This window comes from Camelus dromedarius, chromosome 7 (assembly GCF_036321535.1).
Source record: "Camelus dromedarius isolate mCamDro1 chromosome 7, mCamDro1.pat, whole genome shotgun sequence".
In the NCBI taxonomy this organism is placed as follows: Eukaryota; Metazoa; Chordata; class Mammalia; order Artiodactyla; family Camelidae; genus Camelus; species Camelus dromedarius.
The window spans coordinates 26,580,741-26,605,124 of NC_087442.1; the positions used below are offsets into that span (position 1 = coordinate 26,580,741).

Here is a 24,384-nt window from a genome sequence, read left to right on the forward strand (position 1 = left end):
TAGCACCATCTATAAAAATATATTTTATTTGAATTAAATTTTAGATTTACTTTGCTCTAAGAAAGTTCTGTCATGTTGGCAAAACTTGTATTTTCAGTATCAAGGTCAAATAAATCTGTGCCTCTGAGTATAAGTGGAATAAAGACAGAGGAATTGTCTTATATGAGAGAACTTGCATCAAATGAAACAATCGAATCTGAAAGATACGATCATTTTAGAGTTTTCCCCAGTTTAAAGAGTGTCCCACTCATGCGGACCTTACCGATCTCAGTTTTGAGTGTGTAATGAGAAATTGTTTAAGATATATATGCTTTACATATGCATCCTTGGGGATGCTTAAGACACAGTTTTGCTAGTCCATCATTGTAAAGGTCACTTTAGAAAGTCAAGATGACGTCGCGCCTGTAGTTATTACACTGTTGTTTGGCTCCCCTAGCTTGCAGAGCCACCCAGGTATTGCACGCATTGTGTACATCTGGGCCCTTAACTCTGCGCTGGGGGACTTTCTGTTGATGCAGCACAGACATCGGCAGCATCGGAAGCTAGTCAGTGACTCCAGAAGACGAGAAATGAGAGCGATGACTCAAATGGGATTTAAAGGGATTAAAAGTCAATCCAGCTCTTTAAATTATCTTTAATTTCCTTAATGTTTTTATAGTTCTCTGTGTATGTCTTCCACACCTCACACTGGTCAGAATGGCCATCATTAAAAATTCCAGAAACAATAAGTGTTGGAGAGGGTGTAGAGAAAAGGAAACTACACTATTGGTGGGAATGTAGTTTGGTGTAGCCATTATGGAAAACAGTATGGAGAGTCATTAAAAAACTAAAAATAGACATACTCTAGGGTCCAGCAATCCCACTCCTGGGCATATATCCAAAGAAAACTATAATTCGAAAAGATACATGCACCCCAGTGTTCATAGCAGCACTATTTACAATATCCAAAACATGGAAGCAACCTAAATGTCCATCAGCAGATGACTGGATAAAGAAGATGTGGTGTATATATATAATGGAACACTACCCACCCATAAAAAAAGAATAAAATGCCAGTTGCAACAACATGGATGGATCTGGAGATTGTCATACTAAGTGAAGTGAGCCAGAAAGAGAAAGATAAATGCCATATGATATCACTTTATGTGAAATGTAAAAAAATGAGACATGAACTTACTTACAAAACAGAAACAGACTCAGAGACATAGAAAACAAACTTGTGGTTACCAGGTGGGGGAGTCGCGGGGGTGGAGGGATAAATTGGGAGTTTGAGATTCGTAGATAGAAACTTACTATATATAAAATAGATAAACAGCAAGGTATAGCACAGGGGACTACATTCAATACCTTATAATAGTCTTATGATGAGAAAGAATGTGAAAAGGAATATATATATATATGTAGATGTACAACTGAATCACTATGCTGAACATTAGAAATTAACACAACATTGTAGATCGACTCTACTTCAATTAAAAAGTCATTCTAGAGATCTGCATGGTTATCCCCAAGGCAAAGCCAGGGTGTGTCCTAGTCTTTTTCTACCATTAATGCACACAGTTCTCGTCCATGTCCATGCTTCATCTTTAGAGGGATCTTGACTCTTCAGACTGTTTTGGTTTTCATTGTCACCAGAGGTCAATTTTGAAAAGAATTTTGATTAGGGATCTGAGAAAACAAAAGTATCTCATAGTGCAAATTTTTTCTGGAGTCTCACTCTTTCCTAGGTTCTTATCAAAGAAAGAAAATTTATTTAGCACATAATTATTGAACATTTAGTCTTCATATTGTAACATAAGGTGAAAATACATTATTGTTCATGTCTAGACATCTCTTAAGTGAATTATTAAGAAGAATTTGGAGAAAAAAATGTCTTGGAGTAATGTGTTCACAAAATTTCTTCTAATTATTTTAAGGCTAAAATCTTCAAAGTAAGGCAATACTTGGAAATGAGATCTAAGTAGACTGAAGCTGACCAGGAGTACTACACAGGCTATAAATAAAAGTGCTTGTAAAATGGGATCCCCTTAAGAAAATATTACTTTACCTCTTGAATCAAATTATTATTTTTAAACATGCTTTTATCTAAGAGATTTTTATAGCTATATGTTCTTTATTAAATTACAACTAATAACAGTGATTTATATTTTAAAACCATAAAGGATATATCATGGAAGTAGTAGAAAATCAGCTCAAATTTCTCTTTTATTTTCCCCTCTTTTTGGGGGACAAAAATTATGAAGCAAAGAAACTCACCATTCAGGCCTTGATGGCTCACAGTCCTGCATCAGTCCTTTTTTTTCCCATTTCCCTGCTACCAGCCTAGTTCAGCGATCTTTTATTTAGTTTTCCTAATCACACCTTTGCTTTCCTACAGGTCATTTTCATATAACAGCCAGAATTATGTTTTTATAATGTATATCAGGTCATGTCACCTGCTAATGAATTTCAGTTATATATAGGAAAAAATTCAAAGTCCTTTCTGTGGCCCACCGAGATCTGGCCCTTTGTACCTTTCAGGGTCACCTACTGCCCTCACTGTACCCAGCCCCGCCCCTCCTGTGTTTCGGTACCACTGAGCTCTTAACTAACTAGCTCCCCGGAAAGCTGGCCTTGCTCCTGACCTTTCCTCTTCCTGGATGGCTTTCCCGCACAGCTTATCAGCACTGCCCTCTCCTTGGCGTTACTGACTCATCTTAAAGATCACCTTCATAAAGAGACCTTTCCTGGTCACCCGGTCCAAGGCGGCCCTGCGTCACTCACCATCATGTCACTCTGCTTCGATTTCATGACAGTCGAGCGCTGCGTATTCCGGAACAAGCCTGACAGTGTGCGGGAGGTTTGGGTCCGCCCTCCTCGCAGCTGAGTGGTGTCAAAGGAGTCCCTGGCAGGAGGAATTCCGCTAATTGCCTGCCCTGTCCAGGGGGAGGCACTAGATGCTACCTGCATTTCCAACACAACCCCCGCCTTTCCCACGGCAGTCCGCACAGGCATACACTCGGGGAAGACACGCGAAGGGCTCCTAGGAGATCCCGGGTGCTGCAGACAGAAGACGGAACCTCCCCACACTCAGAATTCCGGAACAAGGCTGACTGTGTGGGGGAGGAATGGGGCCGCCGTCCACGAGGCTGACTGGTGTCACAGGTGTTCCCTGGCAGGGGGAAGTCCGCTAATTACCTCCTATGACCAGGGGGACGCACTAGATGCTATCTGCATTTCCAGCCCAACCCCCGCCTTTCCCCGGCAGCCCGCACTGGGAGACAATCGGGGAAGACACCGCGAATGGCTCCTAGGGGATCCAAGGTTCTGAGGACTGAAGACGGAACCTCCCAAGGGTCCACTGAGGTAGGTATTAAATGTTGTCTGCAGATGTTTCTAAGTTTGCTGAAATTTTCCCCATCTGCTCCCAAAGGAAGGAGCTTCTTGAATATGTGCCTCTGTCTTCTTGTCCGTTGGATAAACAGCACTGAAGAATATTTAGCTTGTCTCCAATGACCACATTTCACTTTGATTCTATCCTAACAGCATTCATTTTCTGTTCTTCTGCAGTACTTTGGAAGCTTACTTGTCATTTTCTGCGTAGAGCTGGCTTGTGGCGTTTGGACATACGAGCAGGAAATTATGGTGAGTTCAAAATGGAATATAATCACAATCTGAAGCAAGATGTGTTCAGCCTTTTAAATCAGATACTCTAGAGTTGTTAGGCACCTGATTATAAGTTTGTGTGTTAATGCTATATGGTAACAACGAATATTCTCAATACTTCTGAAACGTAACATTTCCTTTTCTGTGTCGAAAGCATAGTGCCAAAGCATAATTTGTAATATTTCTTTCCTCTGCTCTGATATATGTCTTTAATTCCAGACCTTGCTTAAACATGGATATAACAGACTAAACACAATATATGTTCCAAAATAATTTTACCAACTTTTGATTGTGTAATAGGAAATATTCGCATTAGCCATAGGACTTGAGAAAGCTTGAAAATCTACATGACAGCCTTCTAAGATGCTGACTGTCCACTGATGGCTAGGGAGCAGCCACTTTCTGTTTGTAGCAGGGCTTAACCATCCTCCAAATCAAGAAGTGTGTGTTAGAATGAATGAGAATAAATGTTTCTTAACCTTAAGATTTTACCAGTAATGTTTGGTTTCCCGCTTACACCTCGCCTCTGTTCCATTGGGCATTATTACTTATTTGCTGTTTGCTCATTTCACTGGTGAAAATCGGCACATTGATGATCAGCGAGGTCCAGCACCTTTGCACGTCTGCGAAGGCTGGCTCTTTTCATGGTGGCAGGTCAGATGGTTCCACGGGGAGCCTCGTAGAGTAACTCTGTTTCAGGAAGGTGATGTTTTTTCAACATGTAGTCTTTGGACTGTCTACAGCAGGAGTCACCCAGGGCAATTTTTTTTTTTAATTGCACATTATAGGGCTCTAGGCCAGATCTGTGAAAACAGAATAGAGGGAAAGGCAAGGGCTGGGCATTGGCATTTGTGACAAATCCCAGGTGAGTCTTCAACATTTTAAAATTTAAGAGCTCTTAGGAAGAGAATGTTATTTTACATTTGTTTCTGAGCGGCATTTCAGCTGTTGTGTAAGAAAATTGAAGACGTCTCTAGAACTGATGCAGTTCTTAAAGATTCTATGGTGAACCCGCTATTGTGTCTGTGACACTGTTTTGTATACTAAGTGGTAATTACAGACTAGTGGGTACCTGCATACTTCAGTTTTGTAAACGATGCTTTGGCATTGCTATGCAGCTCAGCCCTTCCGAAAACACTCATGCTTTCAATGTATGACAACTCTCAGTAAGAAGAGAATGGATGGGGTTTTTTTTTCTATTAAAAATTGAAAAATCAGGGCAGGGTCTAACTAGTTTAATTTAAACTTAAGGGTTATCTTCAAAATGAAACCTCCTATTAAAGTAAGAATGCTTTTGTAAGCTGTTATGGAGATCTTCCATGGTGATTGTGTTTTTGTATCTTTTGCATTTTGTCAATTTTTGTTTTATATATTTCAAGGCTATGTTTTTAGGTACACAAACATTTCTACTTCAGGATGAATTGAAAAGTCTATCGCTGGGTTAAGACTATTATGCTTTAAAGTCTACTTCATCTGATATTAATATAGTTATACCACCTTGTAAAAATTTAATGTTTATATGGTTTATTTTCTGCCCATTTTTTGAGCTTTCTTTATCCTTGTTTTCAGATATCCCCTTTGTAAACAACTTATACTTAAAGAATATCCTATTGAAATTATGCCTTTAATTGGAATAATTAGTCCATTTATACTTAATGTAATTATAGGTTATATTTGAGTTTAAATCTATAATCTTACTATGTCTTCTTCGGTGTTTCACTGAGCTGCAAAACTGGGCAATTCCAGGAAGGTCGGTGGGGTGGGTGGTAAAAAGAAAACTATGCAGGGAATCAGGGGACCTAACTAAGTTTTAGGCCTTCTCGTAGCTTTGTGACTTCGGACAAATCATTTATCTTCTTTGGCTATTTTTGCTTCTTTGCTTATAAAATAAAGGAATTGGATTAGGGGAAAAAATCGGAATGCTTTTGTCATCTTTGAAAATCATATTTTCACACCATCCCTAGAAATTTGGTATATTAAGAGAAAAAGTAATTGGTTCCAGGGACTCAGTTTCTGTGTCTTATTAATTTTTTTCTGTTTTCAGAAAACACGTGGATCTCCTTAACATTCAAGCAATCGATAGTAAATTGTACAATTAATTCTGATCTCCTCATCTCAGCTTTTGTGTTCTTTTTGGTAATTAAAGGGTTTTTAGAAATGAGTTTACTTTCTAGTGGATTTTTTAAATGGTCTGTATAGCGTTTATGTCATTCTAATGTTTGATAAATCTCCTAAGTTATAGCAAGTTTGAAATGAATTAATTTAAGGTATTTGAAAGGAAATATTTTGACTTTCCTATAACTCTAAGGAACTTGAGGAAACAGAAAGGAATTCCTGCTTTTTAGATACTTTCTTCTGTTTGGCTAAGGGGCGATCTGCAAGTGTTTTCTTAGTGTCACAGTGGTACCAGATGGGTGTACGCAGCCGTGTCACTTGAAGGCATACATCACTGTTTTGCTTGGGTAAATCTTCCCCCATTAAGTCACCAGGATAAAACAAGGGCTGTTTAAAAGTGAAATGTGGAAAGTAGTCCTTTAGGAAAAACATTTGTCAGAATATTTTTTTTATTACTTTTGCACTAATAGCAGTGTGAATGAAAAGTGTCGTTAAAGTTTATTAGCTGCCAAATTTCGCAGAACCCAGGCTTTGCATAGAATGGGCTTTGTGCTCTTAGCTGTTCCATGCAAGGAGCCAATACATGTGTGTTTTCCTTTATGGCCCGATCGTGGTATTTTGTGCCAGAACCTCCGTGATCTCTTCTGTTTCTTGCTATATTTGGTCTCAGATCAATTGTGGTCACAAGGGGGAAGCAACTTAAATTTATTCTGGAAAACAAAATTTAAAACAAGAGTGTTCTAACAACCAGATCAGGAGGAGGTTTGACAACAGACAGGCTATTTCTGTTTTTCTGTTTTTTGGTTTTTTTTTTTTAATACATGTTCACCTTCTGTGCATCATTCTGACTCTAGATAAAATCTGCCAATAATATTAACCGTTTCAGATTATAAATTTCCAGAGAATTTATTTCACTTCCCCTTATTTTACGTTCAAAAGGATATGAGATAATAATAATTTATGGTGAGTAGCTTGAACTTTGGTTAGTTATCTGAAGTTTGTTGAAACCATATGAACACAAAGTATACCCAGTCGGCCCATTATTTAGGGAACAAAGTTGTGTGCCCAAGTGTTGGGGTGTTTTCTTTTGTAGCATGCATTTCCAGGTAATAAAAATGAAAATTAACAAAGGAACAAAATGAAGACTTTCTGTGGCCGGGAGTTTTTAAAATACTTCTACTGATAATGGCTTTTTTTTAAAAAAATAAGGTTTGAAAATAGTATTAACCTTGTGTTACTGTCAAACTTGTCAGACTAAGCTCGGTCCGTATTACTCCATAGATCAGATGCAGAAGTCTGTCTGCTTTCCCTGGAGTTACTTTAATACCACGCGTGTGGAGAGATTAGGATTTGGATGACCCAGTTTCTCCTGTGGCACTGTAGATAAAACACAGCGTGACGTGCCGACTAGATTTCTAGCCAGCTGTTGTATTGTGTACCTGAAGCTCTGTCCTGACTGAATACTCTATTAAGGGATGCGGTGACTTGAGAGGGGAAGCACAAAAAGTGCTTTCGTTTCACAACTATCTTTTCTAGAATTCCAGCATGCCTCTAAAATCCAAATTTTGGAAGGGCATTTACAAACTTATCCTAGAGTGAAGTTTGACTTGAGCTGAACTCTTTCCCTTCTTCGTTCTTTCTCCTTGATTTTCGTACCACAATCTGCAGTCACTACAAAGAACAAGCTCATAACATTATGAAATCAAGGCAAAGGACATTCTGCAGCAGGGATCGCTGGCCATGAGGAGCTCTTCGGCTAGACAGTTGACTTGTTTTGTGATTTCCCTGAACTTGATGTCAGCACTAAATGACATTATTTTGCTTACTATTTAGTACAAAAATCTACATGTAGAGATTGGTCAATAAATATTTAATTACCCCAAGCTTAATTTATGCCCCAAATAGATATAAATTCATAACAGTATTTGTCAATTGTGAGACATCCCGTGGATGTGTGATTATGTGGATGAGTCTATGAGTGATTGTGTTTGTGAATATGTGAACATGTGTGAGTCTGAATGTGGGTGTTTGCATGTTACAGTTGTTGATATTTTGCTTTTTTGTCTCCAGGTTCCAGTCCAGTGGTCAGACATGGTCACTTTGAAAGCCAGAATGACAAATTATGGCTTACCAAGATACCGGTGGCTTACTCACGCTTGGAATTTTTTTCAGAGAGAGGTAAGTGCTACAATTTCTGAGGCAGAGGGTGTGGAATAAATGGCACGCTCTTAAAGCCAGTGTTCAAAGCTTTGGCTTTGGTCATTTTCTCTGTGCTATAAAGTTAAGCCCATGATTCCGTCACCACTGGTGTCGTTCTTTATTGAGAAATACTTTAAGCGGCACCATGCCCTGCCTTTCTTCCTGTGCGCACCCTTTCCCCTTCATTTCACGTGGTTCACATATATTTTAGAATTTCTTAAAATGCCGTTTTGCTAAACTACTGTTAATTTTCCTTTTTTAAGGAGAATTCTTTAATAATTATTCAGAACTCTCTATATGAAGGGATGAATTTTCAGGACTTTTTGAGCTATCTGTAAATTAAATGTCATTTAAAAGTTTTAAATAACGGGTCTCATTTGGGGATTAGGACTCACTGTATCATTAAAAGCATAAGATTTCTAGTCAGAAAGACCTTGGTTCAAATTCTGGCTCTGCTACTTACTATTACGGGAGCTTCTATAATTTACTTAACTTCCTTAAGCCTTAGTCTCCTCATCTGTAAAATGGGGCTGTCTCCTCAGGTTGCTGAGAAGATTAAATGGGATCATAAGTTTGACCTCATTTAGTTGATGTTATTAACCATTACATTACAAAGTATGGATGCTTCCAGCTTTTCTTACCTAACTTCTCTATAGCACTGCATCCTGTTATCTAAATACAGGAATTGTATTTAGATGTTTAAAATCTGGTGACTTGCAGTTAACCATTGATTCTAACCAAGTTCTTCTCCTAAGCAGCTTCCCTGGGATGGGAATGACATCCCCAGAGGACCCAGTATATCTCTTTTTTTAATGTCATTTAAAGCCGGGCCACAGAGCATTTGAGAATCACTGTCTTGTATCACCGAGATCCAGCTCTCTGTGGGTTACTCTGTCTTGGATACGGGCAGAGGTTCAAGCCCAGGATAATCTCCAAATCTGGCTCTTTGTGTTACAGTTGTTGAGATGGTGAAAATTATCATTGCAACACAGATTTCCTGTTTACTTAAATGTTTCCTGGCTTTGTTTACTCTTCATCTGTACTAAAAACAACGCAAAGGGGAAAGAAGCGAAGCTTAGGGAATTTATAGTAAGCTGTGTTCAGCTCCTGCCCTGATCAGAAGCTTCCCAGAACTCTTAACTTTCTGAGATTTGCATGTAGACCATGATAATCCAGGTTAAAAAACAAACTGAGTTTTGTGTTTTTTTTTCCCAATGGTACAAAGAGGGGCCCAGTCTAGGTGGACAGTGGACAGCGTTGCACAACAGCCCGCACATATGTATTTTTAGATTCGTTGTATGGTGAGTTCCTGCCTCCAGACCGTAGGCCTGAGTTACCCAGAAGGAGGTGGTGAAGACCTCCATGCATCCTGAAAGAGCTTTTAAAAGCCCCTTGTGTTAGTTTGCTAGAGCTGCAGTCATAACAAAGTGCCACAGCCTGGGCGGCTCAAGGCACGGAAATTTATTGTCTCACGGTTCTGGAAGCTGGACGTCTGAGATCAAGCACAGGCAGGGCTGCTTTTTCTGAGGCCTCTCTCCTGGGCTTGTAGACAGCCAGTCTTCTCCCTGTGTCTTCTCGGCATCTTCCCTCTGCGTGTTTAAATTTCCTCTTCTGATAAGAACATCAGACATACGGGATTAGGACCACTCTTACGACCTTATTTTAATTACTTCTGTAAAGACCCTTGTCCCAAATAGGGTCACATTCTGAGGGTGAGCCCCTCAACGTGAATTTTGGTGGTGGGGGCGGGAGGATACGATTCAGCTAATAACTCCCCCCTCCCAGAATAAATTGTGGGGCTGAAAGCGACCTTGTCAGGCTCCAGTTTTCCCGACTCCTCATTCGGTGCAGTTCTGGGCATGTACCTCACTTTGCTGGCCTCTCACTTACGCCCTAGTGATGTTTATTTAATGCTTTAAAAAAAGAAAAAAACCTGATGGATTAACAGACGCACACTACTACGTATAAAACAGATAAACAATAAAGACCTACCGTATAGCACAGGGAGCTGTGTTCAATTTCTTGCAATATCATATGATGGAAAAGAATATGAAAAGAAAATATATATGTTTGTATAAGTATAACTGAATCACTTTGCTGTCTGAGTCACCTAAAACTAACATTTAAATCAACTACACTTCAATAAAAATTAAAAAAAAAACCTGACACTAAAAAATGTATTTATTTTTCCTAAAAAAAATTTTTTTTAATGGAGGTACTGGGGATTGAACCCAGGACCTCATGCATGCTAAGCATGTGCTCTGCCACTGAGCTGTACCCTCCTCCCATATGTATTTATTTATTTTTAGCATAGTGATTGGGGTCTGTCTAGTCTTGGGAACAGACAGGGTCTGCTGTTCACTGGTCTGTGGTCGTGGCAAGTCACTCGACTCATTAGAGGCTCAGGTTCTTCATGTGTAAAACAGTGGTGGAATTTTCCAGTTTGATGCCATGCTAGCAAGAGTGGCCCTATCTGACAATGAGGTTTTAAAGGAGGCAAGAGAACTTCAAGGAGAGGTAGACCATAGTCATGTGTCCCTAAGAATGGGTTTGCTTAGTGGGTAAACATAAGAGGTTTTAGGAAAAATTTCAGTACCAAGACAGTATCTTCTATTGATGAAGAAAGCCAACTGTGTAAAAAGACAAAATATCTCAGTGACTATTAAAATTTAAAAAAAAGGTTTTGGCCCTGAATGTGATATGCTTAAGGTATGTGGAAAAGTCATTTCTGTGGAGCACCTCATTTCCTGACAAGGTGGGATAAATGGGCTGTTCTGTTGTGGAGCTTTCCAAGGACTGGCCTTCTGTCATCAACGTAGAAAACACATGTCCTTAGGAAATGAGAGAAGTAGGTTTTCTCTGTGTGGAAGGATTTAAAAAGACTGACTTGGAAATGTAGTAGTTTATGATTTTTATAAAGTGGTCTTTTTACTACATGTGTTTTTTATGGATAGTCAATGACTTATGTAAAATATATGATGTCAAATTATGTTTGACCGAATTTGTAATGTTTGTGGTGTATTTGTGGCTTTTAGAGCAAGTTCATAAAAGGAAAACACTAAAAAATATTCTTAAGTTTCTTGGAAAATTTTAGCATTATCCATATAGCATTAGTAATTCATCATTTATAATACTCAGAATGATTGTTGTCTCTTTAAACATGAGATATTTAGGCAAATGAAAAAAATGGAAAATCACTTTTTTGTGTTTTCCTTGTTTCATTTTACATTATACATTCAGAATTCTTTAAAGTTTATTGTAGTTGAATTTTTAGAAGGTGGATTGTGATATTTTATGATACAGTGTTAATCCTGAACACAGACTGATTTGTTGGTCTGCATAATTTGCAAGGCCAGTCACTCTAGGCAAAATTCTTCTCAGTGACTGCCCATAGTCCTTGTTTTTGACTATATGGAAAAGTAACTCCACTCTACCCAAGGGCAGAAAGTGGTCATAGCTAAATATTCTGGATCTAATCTACATAGATCCTTATGCAGTGTTTCTGAACCTTGGCCACAGAAAGTTTTTGTTAATACTTGGTCAAATGAGACCAAAAAAAAAAAAAAAAAAAGACAATATAGTTTGTCTTCAACTTTATTCAAGCTAAAGATATATCATTTCTTCTGAGATTATGGTAATAGAATATGACAGGTTTTTCCAAGATTCTCACTTGGTTGAATAAAAATTTGTTGGCCAACAAATCTTTCTATGGAGGTTACGGAAACTTTTAATATAATATTTGAATTGGTTAAGCAGTTCAACTGGTAACCAGGCAATATGCAAATAGATTGATCAATTGTTCCTTAGTGGCCGGAGGATTACTATTAAAGATAAGACTTCAGCTATTTGTTTTGTTAGTGTGTGTAACTCTGTTGCTGTATGATCACTCGTGGAAGGTCTTACATTTGGGGAACGAGACTCTGTCATGCCTGATCTGTTTTTACGTGTTTTGGGCATTATGGTTCAGAATCGTTCCATTATGGAGTCCTTTCCTTTGTTTCTGTCATCAACACAGAATGTGCACATGTCATTAGGCGACGACAGAAGTGACTTTAGCTCTGGGTGCAAAACTGTAAGAAATCTAACATTTAATCTCCTATAAGTTAAGAAAATATTTTCATAGTTCCTGAGCCTGACCAGTCATTCTTTCGCAGTTTAAGTGCTGTGGAGTTGTGTATTTCACCGACTGGCTGGAAATGACAGAGATGGACTGGCCCCCGGATTCCTGTTGTGTTAGGGAATTCCCAGGATGTTCCAAACAGGCCCACCAGGAAGATCTCAGTGACCTTTATCAAGAGGTAAGGCCATGTGTCATTTGCTTATCGTACATAAAAGTTTTCTTAAGATGACTTTTCTGTAAAGAATCAACAACATGCCAGTGCAATTTTCCTCTTCTGTCTAATTATGAAGAACCCGAAATACTTCCTCTAATATGTGAAAAAACAAGATAAAGCTAAAAAAATCAATATAGACATCTGCACACTAATCACATTTTACAAAGAAAAGTGGGAAAGACTAGGTTTTAGGATTAATTGGGATTTTGAATGGTGCTATCTAGAACCAAGTTCCATGGCCACCTCCTAGGGGTGCTTTGCAAACAGACACAATGCAGAGCGTGTGACAAACTCTGAACGTTTGGAAAGACAAGATTTTGACTTCCTGAGCAGAATATGTATTTTAGGGCCTCTACATAAACTAAAATATATATAGAGGGAAAAAAAAAATCAAAGCTCCACTCTGCGGAGAAAATGCTGTCCTCAACTCTTCAGGTCCCCCTGCTGGCTAACGATCAGCGGTGTTAGTTTTAGTTAGCTGATTTAATGAAGTTAGATGCTCACTGGCATTAAAATCAGTTGTCAAGTGGCCAGGAAGCTTACATATTCATGTTTTCTGGGAGACTGTTTCAGAATCATCAGGTATTCCTTTGTTAGCAGAAGCTTTCCTATTCCTTCATTTTTAATGAAGGTGATTTTCACACTTTGTTAGCAGGGGAACCCTATTTTCAAATTAAAATCTAGAACTACACCGTTCCAGTAGCCAATAGCTACATGCGGATATTTAAATTAAAATTAAATAAAATTAAATTTCCATTTCCTTGGTTGCACTATCCACATTCTGGGTGCTTGACAGCCCCTTGGGACTAGCAGCTTCTGTACAGGACAACACAGATATAAGACATTTCCATCTTTACGGAAAGTTTTATTGTAGTCTTGATCTAGAATGGAAGCTCAAAATGTAAGTCAGATGGAAGGGAAGCTGCTCAGGCTGACGAGTTGGAATCATTTCGCAGATACATTGCCAATCAAGTATCTGGGTACCACAAATCATCTTACCGTAAGGTAGCAATTTATACCATTCTTAATACAATGCACACACACACATTTATATGGCTATAAAAATGAAACATTAAAACAAAACCCATCAGGATTTATAAAACATGCATTTTTATATATTTCAAGTTGGTTATCTTAGGAAGTTTTATGTTTTTTTCCCAGAAATACTGTTACTGTTCAAAATACTTTTTAGGCTGTCTGTACAAAGTCAGTTGTAGAGGTGCACACAAGTCAGTTTTTATTAATTTATAGTGTGAATTAACGGATTTGAAGAAGGTGCTGGATTGCCCACACAAATGTTTCATCTTGTTGATGTCTTAGATATAAGTAAATTTTGGCTGTTAAAAAAAAAAATTCGTCTTAGAAGACAAGGCTACACCATTTAAGGATATCCAAAATAGCGTGCTTCGGGCTCTGAAGGCATGCCACAAAGAGGAGTGTCAAATATTTTTAAGAGATTCAGAATCGCGTTATTCTTCCAACAGATATTTACTGTCTCACAGTTCCAAAGGCTGTAAGTCTTGATCAAGGTGCCAGCGAGGTTGGTTCCTCCTGAGGCACGTGGGGAAGAATCTCTTCTGGGCCTGTCCTGCAGCTTCTGGTGGTGTGCTGGCAATCACTGGCATTCCTTGGCTTGTAAAAGCATCACCCAGATCTCTGCCTTTACCTTTACATGACAATCTCCCTGTTTGCCTCTGTCTCCAAATTTCTCTTTTTCGTAAGGACACCTCATCCTAATTAATTGTAACTGCAAAGACTCAAGTTCCAAACAAGATCACATCACAGGTACCGAGGATCAACATATGCATTTGGAGGGAGTGAAATTTAACTCATAGCAAGAATTGTTGAAGCAGCTAAAGAAGTCAGTTTTTTTATTTTAAAAGATAATCAAAATACTTGCAGTCACGCCTCACACTACTGGGAAGTATTGTGTTTGGATGCTATCACTTTAAACATTATATTTAGTAACACCTTGGCTTTGAATGAAAATGAGTTGACAGGATATTGTATACTGAACAACGGATTATTGGGGCAGTGTTTCTGAGCTCTTCAGTGATTATGCTACTTTTTTTTTCTCCTGAGTTAAGGCTGAATATTGGTTGGTGTCCGTAGTAAGGATGATCAACGAACAAGTTCAACAGTTAAAGTCCTGTTGATTTGATAAAACAGGCAATGGTGCTTAATATTTCTAAGATAATATCAAAAGCAGACATAATTGTGGATATTTAGTTACATTATAACTCATCACTAGATTAAAAAAAAAAAAAACAGGTGATTACAGACAGACATTTATTTATTGGGATGTGAGCCCCAGGGAGGGCCTCCTCCTGGGATAATAAACCATTTTACAGAAAAAAATACAAGAAACAAAAACCAAAAAACCCCAGATAATTGCAGTACAGATGTAAGTATAGACATGTGAATTGAAACCTGTCAGCTTTCCTAGTGTGAACTTAATCCATCTGTTAGTTTTTAGGAGTGGCAAGTCAATATGAGAAATTATTGGGCTACACATAAAATAATTTCTGCCTTCTTTAGTGATTAATACCATTCATATGATTATAACCAATATTGATCATGAGAATGACAAAACATGAATGAATCTACCGTATCTTCCCACAAAGTCTGAATATGGACACATTCACTTCAGTTTTATTATTTAATTGAAAAGCAGTCAATTAAACATTTAATACATTTTTTAATTTAAAAATGCAGTTCATTGTTACTAGTAGTATTTATAATGAGATGCTTTAGTTTCAGGATGTCTAGAATTGCTTGTTACGTGAATTTTAAGATTAGAAGGAGCCACACTGTTGTGCATGTGCAAGTTGATGGCTCACATTATTTTAAAAGTTTTTTCATATATTCATCAAGAAACTTTCGGTAGCAAGCTGGCATTATCAGTTATGAGACAGGGGTTGATTATATCAGAGTAATCTGCTTTTGTATTTTACAGTTGATGACAGATACGGGTATTGGGGATGATATAGTGCATAATTATATGCGTAGTTGACTTACAAAAGTGATCACCTAGTAGCTTTATGGCACAAGTACAATTAAATCCATCATTAAAAATAAGACTTGGGGTGAGGGTATAGCTCAGTGGTAGAGTGCATGCCTAGCATGCCTGAGGTCCTGGGTTCAATCCCTAGCACCTCCATTAAAAAAAAAAATCCATTAAAAAAAATGAATAAACCTAATTACCCTCCCCCAAAAAGATGATTAAATAAAAATAAGATTTAATTCCACTTTGCCCTGGGGAACATATGTTTCTTAACTGCAGTGTGCCCAGAGATCAACCACCTGGAAGATGAGGGGTCTCAAAGGGGAAACAAGGTGGGGACAGCTAGAGGCATTTGGGATATTTATTCTGAGGTAGCGAGTACTGAGAGGAGATTTTTTTATAGATGTCTTCAAAGATTTCAAAGTTTATCACTCAGAACAGGAACTAGACTTATTCATTGTTGCTCCAAGGGCCAGAAGTTCCAGGAAGGAAATTTTGAATCAATAGAAGGAAGACCTTGCTCATCAAAATCCGTCCAAGTTGTGATAAAGGTTCTTTTATAAAATAGTGAGTGTCTCATCACTAAAAATATTAAAGTCAAGGTCAGATAACTATGTCACTGGTGAGTAGAATGGGTTTTTAAATTAAGAGTGAATTGGGGCTAGATGAACTTCAAGGTCGCTTTTATCTTTCATATTCTGTAAGTGTAGAGATAAGAGCTGGCTTTCTTCCTGCAGTCTTTCTTCAGTAGTCTGAAATCAAGGAAATAAATCATTCTCAACCATCTGGCGGCCTGCGTGGTCCCTGACCCGATAATACCTTATGACATATTTGAAATCTGTGAAAAATGACAGAGCGGAAATACAGCAACAATCGCACCTTTTAAAAATATTTGCATCAGGGGGTATGGTTGGGTTTGGCACACAGCTTCTCAGATATCTGTAATGAGCTATATACTTGTAGAAAAGTATCAATTTAAACATTCACAGACAAAAATATCTCTGACCGTCCATTTGGTTCTATCCCATTCATTCATTCAAAATGTTTTCAGTACCTACTGGGTTCCAAGTGCTGTTGTAAATGCTGGAGATATAGGGTTCTAGTTAGGGATATACACATTTAACAAAAAAGAAAAGAAAAGAAAAATGATTTCAGGTGCCCGTAAGCACTTTGAAGACTGAACAGGGTCGTGCGCTGATGAATGGCTTTATTGGTGAAGGAGCTACTTAAGGTAGGATGTTCAGGGCAGGCTGTCTTTGGAGGTGACATGTGAACTGAGACCAGTTGGTGAGAAGGAGCCGGCCACGCAAAGGTCCAGCAAAGAGGAGTTTTCTTTTAGCTACGGGGAACTGCGAGTACAAAAGCGCCCCTCTGCAGGTGGCCCTGGGCCAGGGATCCTTGACTATTCCGGCCCTGGTCTTTGGGCTTGTTTGTGTAACCACGCTCTCTAGATACTGGGTGTGAGACTTGGCCTCAGCAGAACCTCAGACTCGGAATTTAAGTTGGTGAGATACAGGACTAAGTAAGATGCATCTCTCCCTTCTCTCACCTGCTGTTTTCCCACCATACCTGTTACTAAAGTTCTGGACTTGATCTGGAGAAGAAAAGAGAGAAAGGAGAGTAAAGAAGGCTGGGGGAGAGAAAGGTCTTGTGGAGTCGGGACTGCCAACCCCTTGCCCAGGGACCAACCTGTGCTCTTCCCGGATGGGCTTCAAGAGGAAAGTGATGCTTCTGACTTCGTTTTCATATTCTAGATGCAGTTTTTTTTTTTTTCAGTGACTAGGGTCCATAGCTCTCATCAGTTTTTCTTGGGGCTCCACACAGAGAAGTGTGGAGAAGCTCAGTGGCAGGGAATGGTTAACAGTGCTTGCTGTCTCAGGTGGGAGACGGAGCAGAAACATCTCCTCAAAGGGACTGAAATGCCATTTTCGTCCTCTGTGCGCCACCTCAGGAAAAGTAAATGGATGTAAACAAGCTCACAACAGGCCCTACTTCCAACTCAAAACATAAAACAAAGAAGAAGAGAGAGTCCAGTGAAACACACTTCCAAAGACACATTTCTTTGTTTTGTAGTTAAAAGGTACTGACCGCTTCTCCAAAAAAAGTAGTTATTCACAGAGGTTATGTAAGGGCTGGACAGAGGGCTGGTTCCCATGAAGCTCTGTGCTTTTGGGACTCCTTTTCTTTGAACCTTTAGTCTTTATATGTTCTGTGTGATGTTGTGTTTGAATATCATATAATCTTAATAATTTCCCTTGGGGCAGGGGGGGTATAGCTCAGTGGTAGGACACATGCTTAGCATGCATGAGGTCCTGGGTTCAATCCCCAGTACCTCCATTAAAAAAAAAAAAAATTCCTCTGTGGCAAATAATTTTGCCCCAGACCATTTCTGCCTCTTTAGACGGTTGTTTATTTCTTTTCCGAGTAACAGAAAACCCTGTACAAATCCAGAGACAGAGAAGGGAAGGGATGTGGGTGTGAAGGGAGACGTGATCTCTCGGAGTCTGACTTGCAGGGCAAAGAACCCAGACGATGGTGAGTGTGTATAGGTCTCCAGTGCTCACAGAAAATAAAGGCAAACATACATGCAGGGGCCTCCCCGAGGTTAAAGGCGGGGCAGCTCATGGTGGACCACGTGGGATGGCTTGTGTGAGATCTGTCTTCTGCCAGTTGTGTGTTATCTGCGCTGTGAGCTGAGAGTCAGGATTTCAGCCCTCACCCAGACTGGAGGTCCTGGCCTCCCCCCCACATCTCCCTTACACCCTGCTGTCCTTGGCAAATGATACTCATTTTATGATCTATGTACGTTTTTTTTTCTGGGCAGTGTCTCAGCCCTTAACATTTTTTGTTAACACTCTTCTGTTAACGTCTTTGTTAGAATTAGAAAGGGAAGTCAGTACCCTATGTCTGTTTTGACTAGTAGACGGCAACAGCTTTTATTTTATCATTTTTACACCCAACATCCTAAACGCATAAATATTATCCCAGCACTTCTGAGCCAGGGAGGAAACATGACAGTGTTATGGGTACCAAAGGACATGGTGGTGGGGGTGAGGGTGTGGCCTTCTGGCAAGCTCTACCTAGTTAGGGGATTGATCCGTCTTCTCCCAGGTAATCCTGCTCTTAAGCTGCTAGTAGGATTCATCTCAGGAACAGGTAAATTGCCACACCCCAAACAAACAAAAGTAGGGGCAAGTGTTGAAAGAAAAGTCCAAGATAGGAAGGAAGAGGTAACAGCTCAGGCCCCCGGCCAGGTCCTGTCCTGTTGCACTAACGTGATGAAGTTGGTCAGATCTGCACAGAAATGATCCTCCCATCAGCTAGAAGGAAGTGCGGCTGAGGTGATCTTGAACTGGGGCACGAGAAGGAGCCTGATGTTGGGTAGACAATCCTTAATTACCACTGTCCTTATGATTGAGATGTGCCGTGAGAACACACAGAGGGGATCGTAATTCATTAGGCCGTCTTTTGTGTGTGTGGGGTGGGGGGAGGGTAATCAGGTTTATTTATTTATTGTTGAATAGAGGCACTGGGATGGAACCCAGGACCTCGTGCACGCTAAGCATGCACTCTACCACTGAGCTATACCCTCCTCACCAGGCCTCCAATCTTAAAGGATAAGCAGATGTTAGCCAGTTGCAGAGAACATTTGGGTGGCATGGGGTCCTAAAGGGCATTTCAAGCGAAAAGGCAACGGTGCAGAGCAGAACTGGAAGCAAGACAGCACAGCTGGAGCAGCGGCGGCGGGGGGGCTGGACAAGGAAGACGCCGGTTTCTGAAGAGCCCTGGGTGTCCTGCTAACACACGCAATTTAGACTGAAGTCTGTGAGCAGTGGCCAAAGAAAAAGAGAAACGCATTCACACATTTGGGGCATCTAATGAAAGGAAGGCTTAGGACAGAGCAGTCGTGGGTTTCTGATTCATTAATAATGAAGCTCCAGTCTCAGATAAGCACTATCCTGCCCAGATAGTAAACAGCAGGCAGCTTTCAAGCTCAGTGGTTGTTTAGATGGAATAGCCCTACAAAGTTCCATTCTCAGGGTTCTTTTATATGAAGTCAAAGACACTCCCTCCTGCCTCTCTGCTGACTTCATTATCTGCTCAGTAACTGCTGGCGGGGATCAGGTGGCGGCGGACTTGGGGTGATCTCTGTTTTATCATTCAGAGCCCTGCAGGACCAGTTTGGGCTTGGTCGGGGGAAACATCCCTTTTATCCTCAAGCTCTGCTTGATCTAATCAGGCCTGGAACTGTTCTGCCAGTTTTGCTTCAGGTGTACAAATGCCTTCGTCTTTTCTTTCACTGTCTTTCTCGGCATTGTTCAGTTGTGAGTTTCCTGTTACCTATTCACTATTCAGACAGCTTTTCCCCTGGTGCTTTATTGGTAGAGACTTGCAGATTTTGCCTTTAGAAGGTACTGATATAAAAGCCATTATAATATTTTTGACCTGAAAAAGTACCTCTCAAAATAACAATTTTATTTGTGCTTAAAAATCCTCATGCTGGCATTGTGGAGAGTGAGTTGAGGTGAGAATTGGGTCTTAAGGCTGGGAAATCAGGGAGGAAACGGGTGCAGGTTAATTCATGGGGGTGATTCTAAGTATCACTGCGGAGGGAGAGGAGTGAATGCATGTAAAAGATATTTAGGAGGGAGAATGAAAGGAATGATGATGGGGGTGGGTGTGGGGAGTGAGTGACGTGGAAGCTGCAGGGACGTCTGACATTGACTTGGACCCTGGACCGATGGAAAGGCTGTTTATTGAGGAGAGTGGCTGGATTTGATTAGTTCCATTTTGGGAATGCTGAGTTGAAGGTTCCTCTCAGGTCCTCCATGTGCAGAAACCCAGTAGGAAAGATGAAGTTCAGGAAACAGAACTCAGCCAAAGATATGGATTTTGTGTGTACTGATGAGGAAAGAGCTACCTCCAAATACAATGGCTTGGGTAAGGTAAGACTAACTCTGTCTCTCACACCAGTCCGCTGGTGCAGGCTGCCAGGCAGCCCTCCTGCACACATTCGTCCAGGGCTCGAGGATGGTGAGACACCTTGCATTTTTTAATACCTGTCCAAAGTCACTCCTGTTCTCTTCCAGGTCCAGGCCGTGGGGAGAAGGAGGAGTTAGGAGGGAGAACACCCATGCATGATGCTCCGCCTTCACCACATTCTGCTGCCTCCCATGGCTGTGTTTAGCTGCAAGGGAGGTGGGGGAGTGTGGTCTCTGGCTAGGAGGCTGTGCTCCCATGGCAAATGTTACTTACTGTGAAGACGTGGAGGACAGAGTAGGGGAAATGAGGTGACTAACAGTTTATAGGTGTTAGCAGTGCATCTGAGGCAATGAATGCATGGGAGGAGGTGGGACCACGCAAAGAGTTATGCAGTTTCTGCAGCTGAGGACAACAGCTGGGGAATGGCAACCCTGAAGTGCAGAGGAGAGGACACCTATCGTAGGCAGAGAAGGAGTGGAAAGCAGTGTCCTGGAAGTCAAGGAAGGAGAGGATTTTAGGAATGAGTTTTCCTTAGTGAGGAAGCCTGGTTCAGAGGTTAAGGCTAGGTTCCAAAGTTAGACACTTTGGTTTAAATCTTCCCTCTACTCCTTGCTAGCTGTGTGACCTTGGGCAAGTCGTTAACCTCTCTGTGCTTCATTTTATCACCCATAAAATGAGGATAAACAGAGTGCCCATCTCAGGCTGTTTGGAGAATGAATTAGCATGTTTACAACCCTTAGAACAGTGCCTGTTGGTAGTATATACTACAGGAATAGCTAAGAGTCAAAGTAATTTAGGGATTGAAAAATACACACTGGATTTTTCAAATAGGATACACACTTATATATAGCTCTCTGAACAAGTATTTTACATGCATTCCCTCATTTAAGCCTTAAAACATTTCTATGAAGGTACTATATTATCTCCATTTTACAGATGAGAAAAGGGAGGCACAAAAAGGCCAAGTGACCGAGGCCAATTGTGTAGAGCTAGTCTGTGACCAGCTCAGGTCTATTTGATTCCAAAGCCCATACTTTAAGACACTTTAAAATTTCAAGGTGTGGAATCCATGGTGAGGAGTAGGCTGAGGGTTTGTAGATTTTTTTCCACTTCTAAATCTCAATTTCCTTATCTGTTAAATGAGATAATAGAACCTATACCTCATTATAGTTTTACAGAAATAAATAGAGCTACTTCATAGGAAACCTTTAGCAAATCACTAGACAACGTTAATAAACACACATCTTCCATGCATGGTGGTAGCTAATGACAATAATGACAATAAAAACAGGAATTTATTAATCTATTGATTAAAGTAAATAGAAAAATGGGTGATCTATGATTAGACTTTTAACTAGCTTTACAAATCGCCCCTAGTTTTGCTAGTAATGACAGGAAAATACGCATTTTTCTGGTTATATATATTTTTGTGCTGGCTGAAGGTGGATTTTCAGGTCAAGGTTTTGCCAGCTTCGTGTGGCTTCCCACTTGGCTCTTCTTCTTAGGGACGGACATGTAGGTGTACTCAGCGTCTGAACAAGCAGTTTGTCCGTGCCCTTCTGCTCCAGGACCTGGCCTGGCTCCGGGGAATATCACCTTCTGCGTTTTCTGATGCTCGTCTCTTTGTAACCATGTATTTTTGGTAAAAATGAAAAATAGCCAGTAAATGCAGTCTTTGACTCTGGAGGATTCTGCCTCTCTAATGGGGATCTTGTGAGGACTAAATGAGATATGAGGGCCTGTCGATTTTTAAGATTTACGAAGATTTTTTCTACTGCAATTCCTACGCGTGGGTTTGGTTAACCTTACTCGTAAGAGAACAGGAAGTCCTGTAGTGCATTTTATTACTTGCAGTTTAATTTTTTTTTTCCTAAGGAAGGATGTATTTCCCTACAGAGCTTGTGATTATCAATGGAGAACTTTTGCTCCAACCTCTTTGAAGTTCATGAACTCATAAACTGCTATCAGTCACTTTTTCAATTTTAAAATACATAGGGCTGAATATTACGCATTTGTGCCTGATAATTAACACAGTCATTTCAAACTTGCAAGTTATGCTTATTACGAAAAATCAATTACAAAAATATCAATACTGGCACATGTCGGCACCTAGATTGTATTTGTACTTCACCTTCAGAAACACATGAGAGGTCTGCCTAATTTTTTGATGTGGCCTATGAGTATTGAGTACCGAAGAGCCATGGGGGTTCTTCTAATTTTAGAAACTCATTTTGGAGATAGATCAGAGAATAATTTCAAGTGTATAATTTCCTCAAGTGAAACGAGTCATCCCGGCAGGTCTTCAAATAGATTCCAGGAAATTTAGGGATTAGTGGTTTTTCTCTGATGAAAAGGTAGTGTTGTTATTTACAGTCAGACAGAATTTTAATATTGCAGCAAATAAAGTAGGTTAGCCGACTGGTCTTACTCATACTTTTGAAATATCTGAGGTTACTAACACAGGGGTAACATAGCTTTATGTAGGGAGAAAACATATTCAAGGTAAATCCACTCAGAGTGTTTTATTTTGAGAAAAGCAAATGAGTGCAATTCAGTTCTTTCCTATTCTGAATAAAAAACCTTTGTGAAACGGAATGCAGTTCTGAGCTCTAACATTCCTGTTTCCTCTTTTGATTCACTCAACAGAAATGTTTGTTTATGCAACAAAACATCTATGAATATAGTACAACAGATTATGTAGAGACACGTCTATATTTTTTCTTCTCTAGACTCTGTCTTGCTTTTTGATAAAAATGTCCAAATTTACACTGTGTAAGAAGTGTAAGCTTCATGCATGGTTACTTGACTGGCTCAAAAGCAAGCTCACAACTGATGTTCAGACTGAATTACTTCAAAGAGGATGGTGCGGAGCACCATAAACCCCGGAACCGTTTCTGTTAAGAATTCAGAGAGTGGTTGAGGAAGACAATTATTTTATACACAGAATTCTGGAAAAAATACTGTCTTCCCAAGAAGAGGAATATTCTTTTGAAAAGTTGACCCACAACTTTAAGTAACTGTGTGAATGATTCACTGTTATTCAGCATGACAACTAATATGTGGCTAGTTTCTACAATGCCTTCTGAGTCATCAGAGAAATATTAAATTGTGTGCAGTATAGAGAGATTTGTGCTTTTATTTTATATTTATATCTTGTATCTTTTTATTAAAGCCTGGATTTTCTTGCATGTTCTAGTTTTTTTTAAGTTAAAAATCAGTTTGATTTTCAAAGAGACATTGAAAAAATCGGCACAAACCAGGAAGAGATCATCAGGATGACGAAGTGACTACATCTGGAAAACATGAAAGGACTAGGAGGATTTAGCCCCGAGAAGAGAATGGCTAAAGAGAAAGTGAGGACGCTTCAGACATGGTTCTTCATCCTATGGCAAAGCAATCAGTTAAGAGCAGAACTAGGGCCGGTGCACCCTTATTAAGAAGACAGTTTTCAACAAGAAAATGTTTATTAAGAATTAGTGTTGTCCAAGCGTAGAAAGGGCTGTCCAGTGAAGCAGAGAATTCTCCTTAGAAGTGCTTGTATGTGTATGTGTGTGTGTGTGTGTGTGTGTGTGTGTGTGTGTGTATGAGCCATACATTTTTGTTTCTTTGCATGTGTTGTAATTTTTATTGCTGTTGATAACTGGGCATTTTAAATAATATACTGTGGCAACTCTGGAGATTTGATTTCTCTGTCTCCCCCTCCAAAGTTTGTTGTTGTTTGTGTTTGTTCATTATTACTTTTCTGAACTAATTCTGTGAAATTCGTACTCTTTGTCATGTGTGGCTCCTGAAGTCTCTGCTCACTTAGCTTAGTGGTCACTTAATGAATGAAAAGAGATTTCCTTAGACACCTGGAATCAGTAAGTCTCCCAGCCTTTGCCAAGGGTGCACAAAACCTCAAGTTTAGCCAGAGGTGAGAGTCTTTCTTGAGCATGTGCACAGCTCTGGGCTTGAGCACAGTCCTAGTCACATGTCTAACTTTCTAGATCCCCACAAATATGTCAGAGCTTTGCCAAACCCCGTATGGACTTCACATTCTCCAGTTTTTCCTTTTAAGCTTTTGACTAACCCATTGTATGCAACTGTTATCCTCTGCCTCAGGCA

At 39.8% G+C, this 24,384-nt stretch overlaps 1 protein-coding gene across 3 annotated transcripts in view; it reads left to right on the top strand.

Moving 5' to 3' along the window:
• TSPAN12 (tetraspanin 12) overlaps nt 1–24,384 on the top strand; it is a 62,839-nt gene that overhangs the window by 33,682 nt on the left and 4,773 nt on the right. For all 3 annotated transcript variants that reach the window (XM_031455262.2, XM_064487400.1, XM_064487401.1), the window contains 3 exons: nt 3,550–3,624; nt 7,831–7,938; nt 12,114–12,257. In XM_031455262.2, coding sequence (XP_031311122.1) covers nt 3,550–3,624; nt 7,831–7,938; nt 12,114–12,257 — 327 coding nt within the window. The remainder of the gene's footprint in view (nt 1–3,549; nt 3,625–7,830; nt 7,939–12,113; nt 12,258–24,384) is intronic.